We start from the raw sequence: 24,122 nt of genomic DNA, 5'->3' as shown, positions 1-24,122 counted from the left end.
CCAGTAGTATGAAAAAGTCTACACTGCAATAATGTGGACATTAATGCTAAGTGTTATCTGTTTATTTCAGGGAAAATTGGCGAGCAGTTTAATGCTTTCAAGGTTGCTGGGATCAAGCTCATCTTCCTGTTACAGTTGTCTTTGATTTCCCTTCAGCAGAATGGGAGCTTTTACCAATACAGCTGATAATGTGAAGTACAGGTTAGAGGTTACACCCACATATTTTACTATTACTTGCAGAATTTCCCATAATGTCAATGGGAAAGGCAAAATGTTTCAGAAAAGCAGAAATGCTCAAATGCATATCATGTGACACACTGTCAGAAACGTCATTCGTTAATATTCACTAGGCAAGCAAATATATTTGGATAAAGAATGACTAAAAAAAAGAGATCATCAACATACTTGTCCCTGTAGCATATCTCTGTGTGAGTCATATTAGGAAACTCTCACGCATTCAAACTTCTAGAGGCATTTTACCTACTAAACTGGATGAATTAAGTCACTCCTGCTTGGTTACATTAATTACATGACAGAATTTTTTTTCCCTGAACTCTCTAAGCAAAACTTTTTGTTCACCAATGTCCTAATAAAAAACTTTGTCGTGAGTCTTTTCAAGCAGACAAAATGTTTCCCTGAATATTACTTCATTTGCTTGTTGGGAAGTCTACCTCCTTATCAGCCTCAGTCCCCCCATTTTTCTCCATATTTTAACCAAGCCTCAGATATAGTTTAATAGTGTAAGTTGATGAAGCCAGGAACAATGTATAACCCAGGTTGAGGGGGATTTATAGGTGATTCTCACTGCCAGCAACCCACAGATTTCCGAATGTACAGCACAGTTAACACCCACCTGTATTTAATGCCTGTTATGCAAGTCAAATCATTCATGGAACATGCACTGTGTTAAGCTCCTAATTACTAGTTTCAACTGAAATGCTTTGACGACTGTTAAAACATTGAGAAATCATAACGTAACAGGCACTCTCAGGAAACGTTATTCTTAACACTCAAGAGATTATAAATTCCTCTATTGAGGAGCAAAGTAACAGAGCTCCAACCTTAACTTAGGCAGACCTGTCTCGCAATTAAAAACAACAACAAACATTTTAACCACAGCAAGAGACAACATCCATCTCTCCCAAAGAATGCTGCAATTAACACAACCATGGACCCCCCTTGGGTTGAACACAGTATTTAGAAGAGAATTCATGATCTCTCTAATTTATGATAAGTTATTGGATAACTTGTGTTAATTATAGCTACACAATGTCAAAATTAATGATTTTCCCACCCTCTTTCAACTTGAGAATGAACTCATAACTTATAGCAAGACTGAAAAGATGTGCAATTAATATCGTCAATAACCACTTCACAAAAGAGATTTGTTAAAGACAGGCATGTGGACTCAATTAGCGTATCAATTAATGCTGCTGTTACTTGATCTATAAATTATTGAAAAGCTCATAACTACTGCACGGAAACAAAGCAAATTCACTCCCCGTCAATGAAGCATCCTCCTGACTGCACATCTTTTTCATTACTCTTTAGATCAAATTTGAGTTTTGCTGGATACCATGAATCTTAGCTATGTAATCAGAAAAATAAATTAACCTAAACCACTCTGACGACTTGAAATGCCTCATTACAGTGATGATGCTTTAATTGTTGTTAGCTGATTGTAATGTAAAAAGAAGTTAAATAACAATAAATTTTTTTTTTTAAAAAAGTCAACCATCATTGTTCATAACAATTGTTCGTAACAATTAAGCTGAATTTCCACTCTGGAAATGAACCTGTAAAAACTGCATCGAGATTTCTATGTATCAGCCAAATCACAACTTTCACAGCAACCAGAAATCTCCATCTCGCTCTCAAATTTCGCAATGATTAGTCCACAGATCACATTCAAATGAGATCTAAGAAACCCGAAACAGGACTTGGGTAGCATTAGGCACCTATGATGAAAACGGATAATGACAAAACATAACCTTGTTTAAGGGCTGCTTATCCCCAAAGGCTTTTAAACTAACTGAGTACCTCCTGTTTGATCTTAGTTTGACTAGAGTTTTGCTTCTGGGGACACAAAGGTTTTCCTTTAGATGGTGAAGATGGACTTCACTCTCTCATTAGAGTATAAAGGACCCAGGAAACAGATGTGACTCTGCCAGGGGCACAATCTGATACACATGAACAGTCCTGGAGCTGCTGTTCTCCTTTTAATTCGCAGTCAGATAAAATGGGACACTTAAGCTTTTTGCCACCCTGATCCCAAAAGGATCAGACTCCCATCTTGCACCACCAAGAAAGCACTGTTGGGCAACACGTTCTGCTCTGCTGAGGCAAGCAGGGAAGTTCTCACCTGGCATTAAAGATGTCCCCAAGTGGAGGCCGCTCTTGCTCTGCCCCCACAAGCACAGCTTCAGGACCTGTACGTTCATTCAGCTAACACAAAATGCCCAACCCATGGCTCGGAGAAGGCATCTACCTCTGGTGGGGACACAACACACCACACCTCTGAATTCCAGGTTCCTACTGGCTCGCTGGGGCAATCCCTGGCTTGGCCGCCTGCCTACTGGGAAAGCTCCTTCCAGCTGCCATGTGCTTCCCACACACTGCAGCAGAAAACTATTAAATAAGGGAATTTCACCCACGGGGATCTTTAGCATCAAAGATCGTTATGCTGTTTGTCAACATGCCCAAGCTCCTCTTTGTATCTTGTTTCCATTTTTAAAAGTCCCTGTCACTCCGAAAATTGACTGAGAAGTCTTATTACAGATGCAGATCTGCATTCAGATTTGGCAGCCTGGCTCTTCTTTACTGCCCTCCCGTTCCAGTTTTCCTAATTAAGCTAATTTTGCAAGCAGGGATTTTCCAAGGCAGCCATCAGCGTGGATTCACCATCAATGCAACACATTTCCCCCGAAGAGGATTCTAAATCAATTTCAGTTCCAATAGGCTCAAATGTTTTCATTTTGATTCAATAATCCATACACACTTATAAAATGGCTTTTCCCCCATGTACTACAAATGTGGTTTATGTTTCTAACACCTTTGGCTAATAAAATATTCTTATTTCCTATAGTGAACGGTACAAACATGTAATTTTTATTCACCTCTCCATGAACCAGATGACAAAACCAGATGAAATAAAATCAGCCTTTAAGAGCATTACTTGAATCATTAATTCTCTAAATGCTTCTTAGAGAATACATGATTTTTGGCTAACACACACCCCCAAAAAAATATTTTGCATTATTTCCTTTTAGAGAGCAACACAAAACCTCTTCAGGATGACTTTTAAAATGTGAGCATGTTCTCAAAAAAAGGTAATTACACCACAATTACTAGTAGATATCAGCTGAGAACGGCATGAAAACTAAGGCTGATTTTTTAAATAGCCCTAAGATTATCCAGGGTACTAACATTAACACAGAAAATTACAAATGGATATTAACATGTTAATATTGAACATACCTGTAGTACATTAGAGTTCCACAGCTGTGATTCTACATAAGTAGCAGCTTCCAAAAGGATTCTGTGTTTAAGTTCTCATCCTAACTGTAGTAATAATCCCTTAGCACTGGAACAAACACTGTCTTATAAACCAGTTCTGATGACAACAGAGAGACTGAAGAGTTGACTATGACTAGAAAGCTTATGGTTGTAAAACCACTGTGCATAATGAGAAATGTCTGAATAATCTCTTGTAAGAGAATTGCTTTGCATATGACTACAAAAAGAGAGAAGCATTCCCAACACATAAAAGAAATATTCTGTAAAATCTGTAACCTTGCAGGAGCATTAATGTCATGTGCCCCATCTGCAGCAGGAATCAACCTATTTCTCTGTCACCAAAAAATCAGTAATCTGTGCAACAGAGTCCAAAAGCAATTAAAAACCAAACAAAAAAAACCAAAACATAAAAGAGCTTCAAACACACAGCCCACATCACTGCAGGTCAGTCCATTCCAGCAGCAGCACTTTGTATTTCACTCACTGATTCTCATGAGACTTCTCCTGGCCCTTTTCTTTAACTTTTTCAGGTTATTACATTGTTTGCTTAGCTCATGATGCTACAGTGCCTTTCACTCAAGACAGGCACTATGCTGCAAACACATAAGACACATTTTCTGAATAACCATCATTTCCTTTTCGGCCATTGTACTTCAATAAGAAGAGCAGCTTGCATTTATAGAATCACAGAATCATTTCAGTTGGAAGAGACCCTCAGGATCATCAAGTCCAACCATACTCTAACTCTAGCACTAAACCATGTCCCTAAAAACCTAAATGCCTTTTAAATCCCTCCAGGGACGGTGACTCCACCTCTTCCCTGGGCAGCCTGTTTCAATGCCTGACATCCCTTTCTTTGTCACATTTTATATCCACATACCTTACAAATCTTTATGAATTAAGCTTCGTATTATTTCAATACTTCAACTAAGAGACACTACCTTACTATATCCTTATACAGATATAAAGAGAGCTAAAGATCTAGCTGGCACTACGCAGGAGATGGATGCTGAGATCAGGAAAGAGCCCTGTCCCATGCTCTATCTCCATTCTCATCCTTCTCCCCTTTCAGTCTCCCTAGAACCTCACATCTGATACACCTGTGGGACAAACACCCCGTTAGAAAGTTATTACCAAACTTACTGCTCTTTCTCAGCACAGTGCTGTGAGCTGCAGATGACAGGAGAGTTACCAGAACGGTAGATAATACAGCAGAAGAGGTTCCTCTCTGCTCCAGATGGAAATGGTTACAAACCTGATGCACTGGAAATACAGTAGAGCTGAAATTTGTCTATAAAGCAAAGACTAATTCCGTTGCATAATCAAACTCATCGATTAGTAAATTAGAAACTTCATGTTAGTACCTGCTACCTGCCACTGCTTGCAGTTCATGAACTTGGGGGAAAAAACAGAGTCTGGTTTTCACACGTCTGTCATTCACACTATACAGGGCTTATTTGTTGAAATATACACAAATACGTACAGCTCAGTGACAAGTAAATGAGCACACCAAGTTTCTTTTGACTTTCATTACATGGCATTTGAATAGCAAACCCTGCCTGAATTGTACACCTTGAATTCTGGAAATGAGCTGCTGCTGTTGGCTGTCCCTTCCAGCTCCCCAAATACTCATACACGCTGCAGGGAGCTCTGGGCGCTGCCACACAACATATTTTGTACTTCTCAGCAGTAATTCTCAGAATTTCCATTTGGGGAATACAATCAGATTTTGTGCAGAGAAGCATTCAGTTATTATTATGATTTACGGAAACGTTTTTAGAAGTTGGATACTGAATATTTTACTAACATAAACACCAAGTTCCTAAAACAGTTGTTTGCTGTTTTCAAAAGTTTCCCCCTCCAGCAGAAGAAACAACATAGGAGACACATCTCAAAAAGATGTTATCTGTATTGCAAAGAACTGACACCTTTTAATTTCTTGCCTGCCCAAAAAGACTGAGTGATTATACAACCAAACCATCTTCACTTTCTTTACTTGCCTTGATGAACATCTCTCAGATCACGTTCTCATTTACATCAAGTTCCACTATTTTTGCCTTTCCAAACTATAGCTCTTTTACCTTAACAGATTTTTTTCCTTGTGAGTTTAGACTGAGAGGGGACAAAGATTCTAAACCATCTTCCCAAACAAATGTTCAAAATTTTTTAATTGCTGTGTCTCTTTTTAAAAAACACTAATATAAAGACTTCTGACACAAAAGCTGTAGCAAACACAAGGTCTTAATTACCAGTTTGGTTGAATTGTCGTGGCAAAAAGTATAGCTGCCCAGAAGCTGAAGAAGTTACTTATCAGTATCTAAGTCATGTAAAATTTGCAACACACACATACGTGAGCAAAGATGAGAACACTTTTTATCTTAAAAAATCCTCAGAAGTCAATTGCTAAGTTATAACCCTCAAAAAGAAAGAGGAAGACAAACTGGAAAAACTCCCATGAAAGTTCAAATCTTGCTGCATTCAGTATTAAAACTATGAAGTATGATTTTTCCTTTTTTACTTGATTTTATTTGAGCAACTCACGTTACTTTTCAATCTCAATTTCATGGTCTGTACGGGTTTAAAAAAAAGAAAAACACAGAACAACATGAATTACCACTAGAATTCAAGGCCTTGGCCTCCAGGTTCATCAGTACTTAAAAACATAAGCAGTAAAAATACTAATAGAAATCTACAGATAAAATTCCCTAATAAAATCTTTCAGTACTCCTATTCATAAGCACCAATCCATATAGTCCCATTTCTCACGCTTACCAGCCCAAAGAACTGCCCTGCAATCTGATGCAAAATTGTAAATACAAATGTGAAATTATCCAACCACGCATTTATCCATAGCTTCTCCTTCATTCTGAGTTTTCCTCCTCGTTTATATTTCCTTTACCAGATTAGAGTTCACCTCTCTACAGATTGCCACTGAGCTCTCAGTAACTTCTCAAAGCCAGTAAGATTCAACCTCCAGTAACAGAAAGGGCATTTAAGTTCTGGTTAGTTCAAAACAAAGCAGAAAGAAAGCCTTTAGAAGAAAATTTATTATTGACAAAGAGGAAAAAAAAAAGTTACCTTTTTCTAAGAGGAATTTTTTAAATTGTATTTCCATTTATGAAACAATTGTAATATAGAGTAAAAATTAATGAACTGCAATACAGAAGTTCTTTCTTACATTTTAAATATGTTTTGATATATTTATGGCAGAGAATCAAACCCCATGTTCCTATACCAGACACCCCCTGAGCTTAACAAATTTTACTTTCACTGAGTACACAGATAATTGAAGAATCACAGCTGCATAAAAGGTGGTTCACTGAAGTACAAAATACACATGAATAAAGATAAATTAGTCATTACCTTTCTTTTTGGAGTCTTTCTTTGTGCTGGTTTTCACAGCCACTTGAAGTTCTGTCTCAGTTGACATCCTATATCCTTAGTCCTCTTCACACAGATCCAGGATCTCGGTCAGGCTCATTTAGAACGTCTCTTCAAGAGAATAATTGAGCCTTTCAGACACTATAACCCCAACAGTTCATCTCACTGACTCCTTTCGAGTGCTGTTAAAGAAGGAAACAAAAAGTAATGCTCATTTTCTGAGTTTAAAACATCAAAACCAAAAGACATTGCAAGTTTACTGAGGAAGAAAGCTGTGAACTCCTCCAGCTACAAAGTCAATTGCTCACAATTTCAGATGTTTACTCAGTCATCTAGTCCTGTTTGCAATGTTTGGGCATATCTGAGATGTCTTCACTGCCTAGAGACACCACGCAAGGTGTACAGAAGACCTGTACACCTAGAGGACAAAGACTATGATCCAGGAAGTAGCTGGAAATGTCCCCAACAGCAAAGAAATCTGCAAGGACTCAATTCTTAAATGCAATAATTCCAAGGGAAAAACATACTGCCAGATAGTAATTCCAGATTTTTACTCTTCAAATGCTCTTTCAATGCTTTCATTCTAAACAAAGACAAAAGAAAAATGTATTCATTACTCATACCGAGAACATCACACTTCACCACTCCTCTTGCTTATGATAATAAGTATGTTTCCAGTATAAAAGAATCTGCCTCCATGTAAACAAAGCCGTAATTCTTAACACCCATCTGCTAATATTTCTTGCAAAAACTCTGAAAATGCAATTAATTAAACCTTACAGTTTCCACAAAATACAAATGGACTAGGACTGATAACGTGGGGCAAAATGACAACATTTAGAGAGCAAAGTAGAGCTTTACATAACGTGGATTTGTTGGAGAGATACATGAATGCATAAGGGAGGCAGAAGGCTATGGGGGCAAAGAACAAGCAAAGAATAAACAACCAAGCAAAGAATAAACCATTATTCCAATTCTTACTGCTGGTCTTTCTTGCTTTGAAGGATGAGCCACCTACTTCAGCCAATCTGTTGAGGGCAGAAGACCACATGTCCTGAAGACATTTGTCATGATGTTCCCTCACTAAATGCATCTTCTTACTGCTCTTTCTTTTTGTGAGAAAGTTCTCGTTATTAGCACAATTACAGTGAAGTCCATCTGGCCTGTCTGAACAGCTGCCCAGTTATTAAATAAGCATTTAATAAAGACATTAACCCAGCACATCAGCTGGTTAGCTGGCCAGAGATTAACTACTGTTGTATTTATTTACTAATGTTCCTTCTCTGTAATTTAAGAAAGTAATACACTGCAAACATTGAAGTAATTTTGACAGTTTAAATCACTTTTCACAGTAAGGGCTGTGAACCCACTAGTACTTTCAAATCCAAGCTTTTTTAACATTTTGTAAAATGCTGCAGTAACATTACACTGCCATGCATCATCTGAAGTGATTTAATATTGCTGAAGTGTGTCAGGGGCTCTCTTTAATAAGCTCTTCAAATCTGTATGTCTATTATAGAATATTCAAAGATAGCTCTTCAAAATCTGCTGAACTGATTTTGAAATACAAAATTCCCTGTTCCTCCTCTATAGACCCTGAGTTCAGCACTACAGAGGAAAAAGGAGGGAGAATAAAACAACTTACGCATCAAAGTTGCAGAGCTTGCTAAATACACCCCCTTGGAATACCTCAATAAACTAAAAACATTTTGATTAACATTCTTAGTTAAGAAAACAGTAGGAAAGGACAAAGCAATTGAAGGTGGAGTGATATAACAGCCCCAAAATGGCCAGTCCTTCAGGATCCGAAGCAGTTGGTGGCCATGTCCATGGAGAGGGCAATGTCTCTCCCCCAAGCACGGTGAGAGTGGGGACATCATGTGCAGTGACCACTCGGTCCCAGCACAGAGAGACACAGTCCTGGCACTGCCAGGGAACCACCTCACCCCACTGTTGATGGATTTGCTCTGCACTTAACACTTGAAATCCCCCCAGCAAAGCGGGAGGGACGCGCTGCAGGGAACAGATGTCCCTCACAACCGCCATCTCCTTCCCCTCCCCCAGTTTAACATTATTTAGTTTTACAGCACAGTAGGGATGCATGCGTCTCTACAGCTCAATGGCACTTACTTTAAAGCATCTCTCAAGTCACAGCTGGATCGACGGTTTATTTTCCTAGAATTTGGATCTGTATTTACCTAAAGGTTAACTGTGTAACTTTGCAAGAAGCAGTAACATGAACCACTTAACGAAATAAAAATGTTTATAACAGGCCCATTTACAATAACACCAAAATAAAGGGGGGGGGGGAGGAAACAACAAACAACAAACCCCAGGATCAAGAATTAAGTAAGTTTTAGTGTCTTAGAAGATTCCTTTAGGTACAAAGCATCAAGAATGTCATCTCCTGCTGTCAGGCACTATCCAAGGATAGTTAATATAGTAGCATCTGAAAGGCATCGAGTATTTTAAAATAACAACATATGACTGTTATCTCATTTTAAGCTCTCCACAAACACGATATCCCCTCGAGGTTCTCCCACTGAATTATGTTTTTTAAAATAAATCCATGTGTATTTTTGGACAGGTTCCCATATTGATTTACTTTAAAACCTCATCAGGCCACAGTCTCGCAGGCTCATAGATCCCTGAATAAAGTGATCAGTATCTTTGTAAAGGAGCACACAAACATCTGTCAGATGCCAGCTATAGTTCAAACTGAATTTGGTACAGAGACAATTCCTCCAAAAGCATAAGTCTTTACGTGAACCACATTCGCAAACTTTCACATACTGTCCATATTTCAGCCGTTGATTACCCAGATGAGAGCGGCAGCCAATCTGCTCCTCACCGCAACAGCTTTTATTGTCTCCTCCAATCTAGGTCACCGTTGTTAAACACCGTGCTCTTCCAACTGTGGGAAGGATTGCAGCATGTGTTTTATCAATGAGATGCTATTTTCTTTGATCAGTTCTGTCACATTTCTCTCCCTGCTCTAAAGACAAAATTTTGTTAGCTGCATTTAAAAATAAAAAATAAATCCATCAGCTTACACATATCCACTCCCACAATCTTTTTGTGTGCCTCGTTACTGTGCCAGCTATTACAATGTTATGTGCATGCTTCAGCTTTTCCTAAAGAGGATTCAGAGCTCTGCGTTTTAACAAAATACTGACATTTTCTGTTCCCTTATTAAGTAGCTACAGTAGGAGCACAATCAGCGCATTCTGGAATTAACTGGCTTTTAATTCCAAGAGAAGTCTTAAGCCTCCATTCTGCATTACTCCTACAGTTGTATAAAACCTAAAGCCTTAGTGAAGAAATATTGTTGTAAATTCACTTTGCAGTTCGGATTAACACAGGCTGGACCTTTCATAGCAGGGAAATGAGTCACATGCTCCAGCCGCCTCCCCCACACATTTGTAAAACAACAACTTCTGTCAAATCATTTGTCTTTTCAACCACGCTTGAGCGAGCTCGTGAAGGGGTTATTAGGTGACTTTCCCCGGCCCAAGTTTTGAAGAAGGTCAGGCAAGACGATCATAATACTTTCCCTCTGGCTTTAAAATACATGAATTTATTAATTTTCTTCAGGGCTTTAAAACTTAAGAAGTTACCTCCCCTGAAACCACTTTCCATCTGCTTATGTAAAGGAAAAGCAGTCTTAGAAAGGATTTGTAACTAAGCCCTGGCATCCCATAGGTATTTAAGTTCTCCACAGCCCCAAAGTGGGATTTGACAAGAGGATGGTACCTTCCGCACCCTGGTTTAACAAAACAAAAACCATCCCACCATCCTTAGCTCTTGCTTTTATACCTCCGAGGATTTGCAATTTGCTTCCTCCAAAGCACCCAATATAATCATCTCCACGGGAATGTTGACACACATAATTTTGCAAGCGTTAAACAAAGCCCAAACATATTAGAAGCACCAAACATAAGCGACAAAATTATTTTTGAAGTGATGCGATCCTGGAAAACTGGAAAAAGTTCAGGTGCAAAGGACTGCTATCCAGGGAGAAAAAGGTTACTTATCAACTTCTCATCTGACCACAAAGCCTAACACAGAGAACCTGAGCGGGACCACACACCAATGGGTGGTAGAAAAATCCATCCTTGCCACCAGTGCCCTTCATACCCTCCAGAGAGAGGCCATGGAAGCCTTTGGAGCTCCTCACACTATTTTGTGCTCGTCAGCTCATTTCCCAAATTGTCAGGTCTTGCAAACATCCTGCGGGAAGCACGTTATTCTTTTACAGAAGGCACTACACTAATTCCAAACTGAAACCCAAGAGACTCGTCCAAAATCCACAGAAATATTTCAGTTAATAAGGTCTACAAGTAAGAACCAGAAAACGGGGAAGAGGAGGTAAAAGAGCTTACAATATTAGCACAGAGGAGAAAATGAGGAGGAACAGAAAAGCAAACAAGACAAGATGTCTGTGTAGATACTTCATTAAAGCAAATTCTGTAACATGTTCAGCAGTGAAATCTAAGCCAGCTCATACACTAAACTTGTGTCTAGCCTGCAAAAGAAAACAGTCTCCATTAAACTGTTGCATGTGCCCCGTCTCTCTTCTCTGGTTTTGTCATTTCCCCACAGAACAGCTCCATAAACTGTTTCTAGTGACCAAGTCAAATGACTCTTTTGTCAAGGCATGTCAAAAACTGCTTTTTCCTGCAATTTCTTTACCAGTATTTCTGCACTCTGTAAAGGTAAAAGTGCCCTATTTAACTCCTCGAATCTCCCCTTGGAACCTCAAACGCTCCCCCGACACCTGGCACTCTCCTCCTCCCATCACCTCCCAAAGCAACACGACTTGCCAAGACTCACAACTGCCTCTGTATTTCATACTTAGTTTTGTTTGCTCTAAAAATGAGCAAGTACTGCCCTCCACCTCCAATTTTCTACATATGATGGGAAGAGATTTATGTGCTTTATTATGCTGTCTGTACTATGTCTATAGTGAGACACCACAATGATACTTCCCAATTAACTTTTTAATTCTTCCAGCATCAGAAAACTAGTTATTACTGAAACCATAACATTTCATTTCCCACTGTACATAGTTGCTATTTGTTTAGTTGTATTTATAAAATACCTCTCTTAGCTCCTGAAAACAAGAAGCTTCTTTTAAAAAAAAATAAATAAAAATCTACATGTAAGTAATGCCAATAACACATTTTATTAGATTTATTGTGGTTTACAATATGCTTCATTATTCTGTCTCTAGGGTATCTTCCAGGCATGCTACCCAGTTCCTCAGATGGTGTAAATAGCACCATTGAAGCCGATTTACCACTAGAAGAGCATCTTGCCAAAAAATTGACCTATAAAATATTTCCGAAGTAAGATGTTTATCAGTATTCCAATAACAGCAGGAATAATCACTAAAATTCCTCCTGGAAATGACTCCATGTAGTGGTGAATACCACACTCCACCTCACCAATTATTCACCAGAAGTGCTATGAACTTTCTACTCATAGAAAATGCTGACTGGATTAAAACGATGCTTTTCACAGGAATGAATTGATTTAATCAACATTTTTAATGGGAAATTACTAACATTTCATTTTAAAATTACAGTTTCTATTTTATGTTATACAGGACAGCGTTCTAGAAACAAAGGCAGAAGACACTGACCTTGCTGTAACAGAATTTTTTAAATATTCAGAAGTGTGCCATTTTGTACTCAGGAAACACTACATGATGTCAGTTCATCATTTCTCTGAGGAATGATATTCAAATACTTTTAAGCAAAACAGCTAGATTTGAGCCAGACACTAAAGACCAACACAAAAATATTTCTATTTTTTTTCCTTCAATGCCTTCAACAACAACAAAACCCAACACAAGCAAAACCACAACAGCCACCCAGCACTGAGAAGCCAGGACTTGCTGGTCTCTCCTGCTCTCCAGCTGGTCTCAGTCTGGTCTCCAGTAATTCAGGAATCAGCTTCAGCGCTGTGGAACAACATTTAACATCCCTGCCTGAGGTTTTGTTAACACCGACCTCTTCTTTGAGCTGGGTATCCACCAGGAAGCATCAGCACACGACGTGAGCAGCACTGCTTTCAAGGGCTTTGCAAGGCTAGAAGGGACAGAATCAAATCTCAGATCTATGGCCACGGAAAACTGAAGGCTGGAAATCAAAATGGAAATTACATTTATTAAAACCAGTCGTGGCAGCACTTCAGTTCCATGAGACAGTCTCCAAGTCCACTGGACAAGCGCATTTGCAGCCTTGAACGCAACAAGTCAGCCCTGGAAAAGAGCACGAGCAACAAAATCCCCATGTGCTGGGGGTATAAATACAACACACATTGTGCCTTTAGGCATATTTTTCTGCTCCAAGATGCAAAACTCTACTCAAAGCGCTGTTTGTAAGCTTTTGCAGGGCATTACGTAAAAAAAAAACCCCAAACAGTGCCACTGAATGGAATGGGCTTATAAACTTCACATCATTCCTTTGACACTGAGGCTGCTGTGTTACCAGCTGACACAGCCGTTCAGATCGGACTAGAGATTCCCTGCACTCACAGTGAAACTGAATTACCTAAATGCTTTTCCTATATGAATTGTGTTACGCCAAGACTTTACCCAGATTACTACATCGCTGACCCTGAAGCAGAAAAGAAAAACAATTTCTGATAACGCTGTGTAAGAACAAACAAGAAACAAAACTCACAACTGCTACAAATAGTGCTCAGGCACAGCCTGACTGCAACCTGAGCTCCACCATCAGAAACCTGCCGCACCTCCATTAAAGTCAATAAAGTCACACCAGCACAAAATCAATAGCGTTACATTTGACTTATATTGGCCTAACTCCATTGATTGTAATGGAGTTGGAGTTACACCAATTTTATGTGGGTGTATCTGCATTAGTGTCAGCGAAGTTATGCCGGCGTGACTGATGTAAACAACACCAGACCAACCAACCCCCTGTATGTCTAAAATTCAATGTCATTAAGTGACAAGAAAATGCAAAATCTGTACATTACCAAAGCAGCATCTTTGGAATTTATTTTTTGCAAAGCAGAAGAATGGCTCTTTTGTGATCCTCTCAACACCGTGTTGAAGACTAAGAAGGGAAAAAGGACAAAGTACGCAGTTGGGATCGCAGTATTCTGTAATTAGAGCTGTTAAATGATTACTAAAGCGCAGTGGTGCAATCACGCTGAAGGAAAGGGAGATGTATGCAGTCAGAAGCATCACCAGGGAGAAGGTAAAAGCAATGTCAGAGACACCACGTCTTATACTGAAATGCAAATTCCTCACAATCAGAATCTGTGCCTTCTAATTGGAAGAAAAGGTTATGGAATTAAATGTCTCACTTCCTGGACAGCTCAGCATGTTTTTACGTGGCGCGGTAAGTTGAAGGCAACTTATTAATCTCCTTTCCTTTACAGAAATATCTTAATTCAGCTTTTTTTTTTTTTAATTTCAAGACTACTTACTTAATATTGGACGCAAGACCGAACTGCGACTCACCCTCTCGTTCATTTTAAACAAAATACAGCACAAAACCTACACAAGAACCAACTTAAGCTATACTTCGAAATCAGAACGAGAGCTTGAAATGATGCTTTATACTGGCCTTGTTAATGGACATGAATTTTGCACCAACACTTTCAGGTCCTTTTGAGATCTGCTCAGCCACAAGAGTTAATCTCTACATCATGTCCTTCAATTTTCTGAATGCTTCCTGACATAACAGCAAAGTGAACTTTCCCAATTACAACAACAACAAAAAGCCCTATGCCAGGATCTTTATCCCCTGCTGTTTTTCAACACTCAGCCCTTGTTCCCTGACAGTTAAGTATTAGGAAAACTAATCAGAGGACTTCACCGTAAACAGACTTTCGATTTATTACACCAAATCCAACCACGAGACTTCTACCGAAGTTCACTGACTAGCAGAGCAAAGGGGAAAAAGAAAAAGCATTCTGGCACTCTAAGTACAAATCTACACATACAAGCAAAAAATATTTTTACTTCATTGTTCCACAACTAACAAATATCAATATTTTAAATAGTCTAGTAAATGAGTTTTAGCTACAGAAATACTTTGGACAGTTCCATTTAAACACTCCAATCTTCAAACCAGCAAAGCCACTCATGAAGGTAACTCCGCAGGACTGCTCAGAACAGCAGACAGACTTCTGACTGACACCAAACAGAAGTATTTCAAAACAGCTGCTCAATTTTACCGGAGAGATTTCAAACCATAAATCATTTTCTTGTATTCACTTATCTGTTCTCATCTCATTTGTGAATGCAGTGCCTTGTATCTGATTATGTTATATGCTGCTACACACACGCCTCTGCTTTCTATCAGTAAGAGTGTTAACCACTTCAAAAAGGTGAAAGCACCTCCCATAAAAAGTCAGGCTCTACGCAATTTCTGTTTGTGGGTAACATTAAGCACTTTATAAATAATAAAAGACAGCACTCTTTTCACAGCTGAAAATATACTATAGGAGGGAAAAAATCCCATATGACAATCTAACCTCTGAAACTGTATGGGCCAGGTGTTGTTTTCTGTACTGTAATTCCGTACAGAGAAACATCCACACAGGGAAACACATGGGTCTCCGCGCTGCTACAATCATGCGAATGGAGAGGTCTACGTGACCACATCATGGACTTACAGCATCACCACCTAAGTCATCAGCTTGGGGACTTGACGACTACTTAAAAGAAAAATGAAGCCACCACCAGGCTAAAATGTCAGGAAAGAAAACCAAACAAACAAATAAATAAATAAAAGGAGGCTCTTGATTATTCAGATGGGGAACTGGGAACTCTTAAGCAGCTAAACGAGTATACAGACCTGCACGAGTGGTAACGCATCACAAAACCACACTTATTTTCTGAATATTTTTAAAAATCACCCAAGTAGCATGCAGTAAGGAACCATTCACCTTCTACTGTCATGCTACAGTTTATTCTCTCTTGGAAGCAATTACAGGACAAATGCCAAGCTACAGAAGGTGTTTTTCCAGCAGCAGCATCTGGCTTCTTGGCAGACTCCTCAGGCAATTTTATTGGAAGCTTTAGAGATGCTATTGGGTCAGTCCTAGTTATATTGCTCATGAGCTGTCTGGCAGTTTCTTCTTCCTAGATATCATAATCCTTCTGATTTACCTTGAAGGAATTAGCACACTTTTATCCATTTCAAAAACAGTTGACCTGCAAGGCATTTAGGGGCTATCTACAGAGACATAGTAAAAGTCACTGGTCTACATCTGTGCTCCTTCCAGCCAGCAGCATTTCAGCATCCATTGCCTAATGCATCATCAAGAAAACAAGCAAGCCATGTAAGAACCGTGTGTGTGTTACTGGTAAATGGAATGCATTCCTTTACGATTAAAAAAAAAAAAAAAAAAAGGCATGAAAATTAATTAGTCAAAAAAAAGGTAAGCTGGGTCAACAGCAAATCTGTGTCTTTATTTAAGGTGAACTGCTCTTATATAGCAAAGACAGCCCTGTGCTGTATCCTGCAGCAAGGGACACCACACGTCAAGTCAAGCAGCGCTTCTGGCAGACAGCAGCATAAATTCAAATATAAGGTGATCCGCCAAGTCAACGGGAGGAAAACAATTTCCGAGAGTCTGTTTCTTGCAATGCCTCTGCTAAACACAGTGACCCCAGGGTGGAAATATAGTAAAGATGGCCCATGTCCTCTGCTGTCCCTCCTGTCCCTTCCCCCTCACCAGCCCCAGCAGCTAAGATCTGCATTATTCTGCAGCTGGGATCATGATTAATCCTCATCCAGAAGGATGAGAGACAGGATGCTGGTCTTACCCTCCCTCTTTGTATACCAACAAAATCAAGTCTGCAACGAAAAGGCTTTACAGCAGTTTAGAGCAGCCTTCTAGAATTAATACAGAGAAAGGGGTCAGAATGCTATAGAAAAAGCATTTACAGACCATAACACAGGTGGGATCCTTCTTTTTTTTAAAAGACTTCTGTGCAATTACTAACAAGAAACATACTCCTTAATTTTTATAAATACATAAATAAAATGCAGATGTGTTCATTACTACTAATTTTTAATACTTTCCCACAAAAACATGCCTGGATGTCGTGTTCTTTTCTTTCTTTTTTTTTCCTTTTTCCTTTCCTTTCAAGAGTTTTCATAGAGGTTCGATGAAGAAACTCCCACAAAATCTGGTACCAGATTATTTTCTAGGAAAAAAAACTCCTGATGCCCAAAGGTAAATATTACAGGTACAAAAAATGTACTTTATAATTTAATAAAGGAATATAGATCATATATTTTTCAGTAACAAAAGCACACTGAGCAGCATAAGAGAAGACTGACAGCACTAAGAAAGATGCACATATCCAGGTCAAACAAAAAGCCAAACAGAGCTCTGTCATCAGCAGAGTGCAACTAAATCCAACCAGACACAGAACTCAGACTTGGTTAATGTGAATTGACTAATACAATTCCATTTTATGCAGGGGAAAACACATTCTGATTGCAGGCCAGTGGTGCTCACAAGTTCTAAATTTAGGCACCATTAGGGCCACACGAATTGTTAAGTGAACTAATCTGAATTTTATCCAAACCAAAGATTTTTACTGTCTACAAATTAACTTTTCAGATTTCAATCATGTACTCACTCTCATTACTTCATGTCTTTTGGATATCCCCATTCATTAATTAAAATTTCTGCAGAATGACAGTATGCATTGACAGTGCAGCCCGAGTTTCAAAATGCTGTGCAACAGCACACACTGAAAAAACAATTACCTAGGCTCCAGCAGCTGAAGAGATGTTACTGGCACACTAGAAACCAAGCCATATTTTAGAGGAGATACAGCACCGATTCCCTTGCTTACCAAGCAATCTCAATGTTCACGTGAACATCTGAATCCACACTGAAGAGTGGACTTCCAGTGATGCTCTGGATTTCACCGACTACACAAGTAAGACAAGTGTTGCACACGCAAGAGGGTTTCTTGGATGCAGTAGAGATCCAAAATATTTTTTATAAACTAACTTTGATTATAAAGTCTCAACAAGGCCTGTAAGTTGGAAGCGTAATCGGAATAACCATCAAATGAGTGTACTTCAGTACAGCAAAGAAAATCAAGCAAAAATATAAGCAAAACATTGATCTACTTTGTATGCTGCTCCACCTGGTACACTTAAAACAATGTACATTATATACAGGGATAATATAACCTAATCTGAAAAAAGACTCTGCTCTAATGAAAACCTTAGTTGTTTAGCCAGCTGAGTTTAAAGGTGAAAAGTACCTAATCCAATTAAAATGAAAGGGAATTTAGGAGTGCAGAATTTAACTACTCCACTTGGAAGGCAGCCAGGGCCATGGGGTTAAGCACCCCCACCCTGGTGAAAATGCCCAGCACCGGTCAAGGCCATCAGTTCCATTTCTCCTTTGAGCTCCTTTTTTTGTTTGTTTCTCCTCTTCCAGTTCCACAGACTAAATAGGAGGCAGCAACAATATTAGTTTTGGAAGACATGTGATGTTTGTGTTACCCAAGTTAATTAATGAAAGCAATGACAGAGTTACAAAAATCAGAGATGATTAAGAACTAAGACTGTCCTACCCATTTCTCTGCCAAGCGGTATTTGCTCTCAACAGCATATTCTTCTCTTCTTCATTAAACCTTTTAAAATCATGCCAGCAGTAAAAGTCATATCTCCTTCTTTCAGAAGAGATCGTACTCTCAGACGGAGACGGAGGAAGAAGGAAAACCTGAGAATACAGGTTCCAGCAACTTCATATCATTATTCCGAGTTAACTGCTAGAAGATAATCTTCAGCAATTACTCTCATCCATTCCTGCACACACGCTTCAAATGCCGGTAATCCTCACACAGCTCAGCTCTATCAGCGTTAAACCAATCTATCCCCTTCAGGTAAGATCTAATGGTAAAATCATATACCACTGGGTTTATAACCCAGACTATTACAGTCTGCATTATTCAATATTGCTTATTATTTTGTACTTACAAAGTCAGGGAGAAGTGATTTTATTGCTTGCAAATCATGCTTACATTAGCCTTACGCTGTTATAACTTCACTCTGCTTTTCCAGATAAGCTTTTTGCTTTCTGCATATTTAAATAGTAACTAATTATCCCTACTTGATTGCGTTCCTCTTGCAAACCCTTTTCACAGTATCATTTGCAGTGAATTCTTCATCCTACTTAGACTTTAAAAAGCCCAAGATACATCATATTCTTTAATTTTAATAAAAGCAAAGAGGTGTTTTTCTTTTTAAATATGCATACTGGGTTCCATCTTCAGATTATTTCACCCCAAAACACAGCAAGATCACTATTATTACACTGGTAAAAGTAACGGTACAGAACAGTGCGTAGCAATGAAGTCAATTAAACCAGAACAAAGCCGAAAGAGACTACTGACATGGTACCAGATGAGCAAAGAAAAGTCCGGTTCACTGTGTGAAAAGACTGCTTCTTATGCAAACTATGCTGAGAGTTTTCTGTGACCGGTTGGAAAAAAATCCAGGAAACAGTTGACGCGTCTAGTTCATAGGTACACAGAAGCTATACATGGCTACACAGTAACTACAATTCATTTACTCTGGTAATCCATTCAAAGAAATGCACACTACAATAGCCCAAAACATAACAATAAAATATGAGTAAAAGCTAATGTTTCCTACAATAATTTTATTGCATTTGTTTTGGTCATTTTTGTAGAGATTTTGCAATTTTTATTATGGCAAGGTATTTTAGCTGAAGATGTCCCTGCTCATTGCAGAGGGGTTGGAACAAACCTTTAAATGTCCCTTCCGACACAAACTATTCTATCATTCTATAATTTTTGGTTTAATTATAATGGCGTTTGTTAACATCATGTGCTGTTAAAGTTGCTTGACATTTCCATTATGAATTATCTTTTTAGCTCCTTGTAACTTTACCAAACCACACCAAAGCGTATCTGTTGGAGGTGACATCTTGCACGCCACACAGCAGACACCATGACACACACAGTTCAGCCTCCAAGACCTCGTCCTGCTGTCCCAAGGCATGGATGGGACCATCCCTCCCTTCTCCTACCTTGCTCAAGAAGCAACAGAGTTTCCTACAGACAGCGACTGTCTTTATCACGCGAACCAGATTTTGGATCCTCCAGTGCTGATTTGTTCTTCTGCACTAAAACTTTATGTGCAAAGAAAAGTCACTACATGACTGCATACACAACTTTGCATTTGGTTATCTTCCATCTGGACAATGTTAAATTTAGCATTTCTTTACTGATGTGCTTGGCTCCATAACAGTAATTTACATTTTTACATGTGTGTAATAACATACAGGAGAAAAAGGCAACACAGGTGCACCAAAACCATATTGCAGCGTCTTCTTGAATTCAGCTTGGAAGCCGCATTCTTTCAGCACCTACTCTGGAAAAGGTACTTTAGCAACATGCGATAAGTCTGGCAGAAGTGACTGTATCTCAAACAAGACTTCAGCAGAGAAGGACAGGAAAGAAAAACAGGAGGTTCTGTTGTCACTGTGACTCCTAGGTCTGTGTCAAAGCAGTATCAAAAAGGACTTGGAAAGAAAAAACGTAGTCTTGAGGCCCTGAGTGCTCACAGAGGGCTTCTATTACTATAAGCAATGCACTATTTTATTAAACAAACCAACCAATCACACAAAGACACAGCAGTCCATCTTTGAGCCACAGACTTTCCTTAGGAAATGGGACATTCAGCCAAGAAAAAAACGCTGCTCTTTGATCTTCTTGGTTCCTCTCCACAAATTATACACCACTGGAGACTGGTGTGCCTTTATCTACCACCATCTCAAACGCAGAAAGAAGCACCACGGTCACTCCTGAATTGTCTGGTTTCACATACAGACAGGACAGCAGGACAGCTGGGTACTGATGCCCCAAGCTCTGGCAAGTCAACCAGCAGGGCTGACCTGAACAAACTAATAACCGGCAATAAAGTTCCGTTGCTGTGCACGTCCCGCAGCAGGACATGCTGAGAAGCAGCCTGGCTGAAGAAGTGAGACTCTTTGCTGGTTTAGTTTCCTATAAAGCGTCTAACTTGGTCTTGTCACTGCCCAGGATGATGATGGAGAGGTGATGAGGGCAAGTTCAGCACACCTCCAATACAGCCTCTGGTTCAAACAGACAAGAAAGAATATCTATCTGTGCTCTGAACAGGCTTTTATTTTCCTTTTACTTTCTCCAGATTGATGGCTTTTAAAGAGATACAAGCCTTAAGACCCACAGTAGAGATGCCGCATTGTGATCTATGCTTTACCCAGCTATAATGCCACAGCTCGGGTAAGAGCAGAAGCGAGCGCATCGATTCTGCTGGTTGGGTCCACCCATGGGGACTGAACAGCCCAGAAGTTATACCAGTAACAAATGCATTAAGAGGTTGAACACCTCAAATCAAACATTTAATATTAATAAACACTTTTTTTTTTTTTTTAAGCAAGACTTAGCCTGTCGATCAAGACTGAAGTGTAACTGAGGAGAAATGGATGTCGCCAGATCAGAAGCAAACACGGGCGAGGATGCCCCCAGCCTTCTAGGAGCAAAGTAACCCTCTGCCAGGTTGTTCAAAACCAAAACACGAGAATATTAAGATTATTGGAAGAATAATTCTGTTTGAAGCCATGCAACTAACTCCCAGATATTTATATCTGCAGTAATGTGGTTCTACTTTTATTCATTAAAGAACATTTGGATTAACAGACTGGAAAAGTTCATTCATGGCTTTGTATCCAAGTGACTCTTACAAACCCTCCTCTCTGCTGCCCATATAACTAATCAACTTGGAAATGTTTACAGGTTCTTTAAAATATTTTAAAATCATCATTAACATGTGTGATTTTATCTTATTTTAGTTATGAGTCTGAAGTTGTAACCCGGATGCTGTTTCTACAGAAACTAGCTGCCAAATATTACCAGGTTCCAATTTTACTGTCTATTTAAAAATATCGTGACAGCATTCAGGCAAATTAAATTTAAAATTAATCTTAAAGCAAAGTCTTTGCATGCCACTAAAATATTTCAAGCAACAATTTCAAGAAAAGAAATGCAGAAAACAGACTGTGCATATACTATAGTTCAAAACAGATTCCTCATGTCAAATAGCATAATTTTTCCTTTTTTTCCATTAAGAAGTTATTTTAAGTCTTCTGTTGAATATATTTACATGCATAATGAAACTTCAGTCATTCTGTTTAAATTACTATATATGCTTTAACACTGCATACACTAATAGCATACACATATATACAAATCCACACATAGATGTATGCACTCATGCACATAATATTAATGTAAAAAGAATTAATGGAAATTTTTGACTGGATGCTACCCCCTGTAAATATGTTAAATGTGAACAGTGCTTAGGGCTGGGTTCATTAAGTAAAAATGTTGCTGTTCTCTGCACAATTGATGTTGCTCACATAAGAATGGATGAGATGTAAAATGCTAATTTACAGACTCACTTCTTTTCAATTTACCATCAGGGTCTCTTTCCACTAGGTAGGTTTTGAATGAGCTCCAAACACATGTTCTGACATGTTGTCACGGAAAAATGGTATCCAAAAAGCCACAGTCCACTGTGATTCACAAACATCCCACCTTGCAGAAGAGGCATTACAGTTAGAGTAGCAGCTCATGTCAGTGCAGGTAACTCTTCTCACAACTTCAGCTGCTCATCATCTGCTTTTTCAGTCCATCCCCAGCTCCAAAGCTGCTCTGAACTCCCACACCAAGCATGGAATTTCACTTTCTCAATTAACTTTAGACCTTATGTCCCCATTATATGTTGATGAAGCACTTGATAAACAGATACAATTATGAAATTAAAAACCACATGACTTCTCCAAAATGAAACACTAGCATTGGCAAAGTCATCATTCCCCAAAACATGCCAGGACTTAATTCCACCACATCTGTATCAGCTGCCTCTTCTTTAAATATATATGACACCCAACTACTTCAGAGAATATAAGTAGTTATTTATTGCTATTACAATGTATTATACTTACATTATTTACGCCTTTCAAATTTCTGAGCAGGTTCATCAGTTGTATCATTTCACGGATGCAGCACTGTGCTGTATATAACTTTCCACAGAGCTCCCCACCCCTCAGTGTACAAACTATTCTGGTTTCAAAGATCTATTCTATACAGGGTGAGTTTTTTAGTAGCAACTCAGTGTCTTTAAATTCTTTTCTATAACCTCAGTGTTAGTTTATCAGAGCAGCCATTAAGCCTGGGCACTTTGAGGCTGATGGGTAGATCTACGCTAGCCCACTTCGAGCTAATTGCGTTCAATTTAACATTCTCCGAACACTGGCAGTCCTCATTCAAGCCAAGTGTGAAAGTTTTTAAATTAGCTTTCACAGTTTGATTCACAGACAGCAAATGTAAAATGGCACAGGATTAATTTTTTTTTTCCCCAACAACGCAGTGCAACAAAATAGCCCAAAGGCTATTTTAGTTCATTTGCTTTAACTATTCAGGGAGATCCTCAGCACAGAGAACGCTCCAACAGAGACAAAAGCTCCAGAGGACTTGCAAAGCTTAATACTGTCCCCATTAATTAAAGTACCTTATGTTTGTACAGCTTTTCCACTTTGTCACTACATGTTAAAATGGAAGTTTAGACCATTTAAGACAAGCCACACTAACGATTACTTAAAAGACGAACACAGCAATAAGTTTTCCTTATTTTTGTTACAGATCACATTTTTAATAGTTAATAAACTCTGATACTGGACTGTAAATTGGTCTCTATAGAAACCCACGTTTTCCTTGGGCAAGTACAAATCTTGACTTCACATGTACGCTGACAATGTTTCTTTCGATTAGTTTGCCTTTATTTGCCAAGATAAAAGCTGAAAGGAAGCTAGAATATTGAATTACCTATTGCAAAAATGATTCGTTAACTCCCATCAAACAATGGCAGAGAAGGATGGAAATTTAGCTTCTCATTTTCCTGGCAATTACCACTAGGCACGTACACCAAGTTTACACAGTCAACTGAAAAAGTCTCTTCACAAAACTTCCAAGCACATTAATTTCCCTCTAAGCAAGTACAGAGAGTACGTTTGAACCGCTCCACTGACAAATAGGAAAGTTCAACACACAGCAAATGTGATTAAATACTCTACACTCCGTCCTCAGGAGAAAAATATTTCTCTGATTTAAGAAGCAAACTAAAATCTCCACTAAGAAT

The 24,122-nt window shown here is 38.9% G+C and overlaps 1 protein-coding gene and 1 long non-coding RNA gene across 15 annotated transcripts in view; one reads left to right on the top strand and one right to left on the bottom strand.

Moving 5' to 3' along the window:
• Positions 1 to 24,122, bottom strand: part of DAB1 (DAB adaptor protein 1) — a 436,704-nt gene that overhangs the window by 106,257 nt on the left and 306,325 nt on the right. For 12 of the 14 annotated variants that reach the window (XM_071810184.1, XM_071810183.1, XM_071810182.1 and 9 more), the window contains one exon: positions 6,880 to 7,079. In XM_071810184.1, coding sequence (XP_071666285.1) covers positions 6,880 to 6,946 — 67 coding nt within the window. In that variant the 5' untranslated portion in view covers positions 6,947 to 7,079. Of the gene's footprint in view, positions 1 to 6,879; positions 7,080 to 12,911; positions 12,990 to 13,902; positions 14,013 to 24,122 lie in introns of those variants that run through there. The other 2 variants (XM_071810186.1, XM_071810181.1) reach the window with 2 other exon arrangements.
• On the top strand, positions 14,090 to 21,619 carry LOC139828281 (uncharacterized). Its single transcript, XR_011739716.1, has 3 exons — positions 14,090 to 14,270; positions 18,594 to 18,799; positions 19,814 to 21,619. It is a non-coding gene; the product is annotated as an uncharacterized lncRNA (long non-coding RNA).

This window comes from Patagioenas fasciata, chromosome 6 (assembly GCF_037038585.1).
Source record: "Patagioenas fasciata isolate bPatFas1 chromosome 6, bPatFas1.hap1, whole genome shotgun sequence".
Taxonomy (NCBI): Eukaryota; Metazoa; Chordata; class Aves; order Columbiformes; family Columbidae; genus Patagioenas; species Patagioenas fasciata.
The sequence above is the reverse complement of the archived record's forward strand: the minus strand, read 5'-3'. Positions and strand labels throughout refer to the sequence as shown.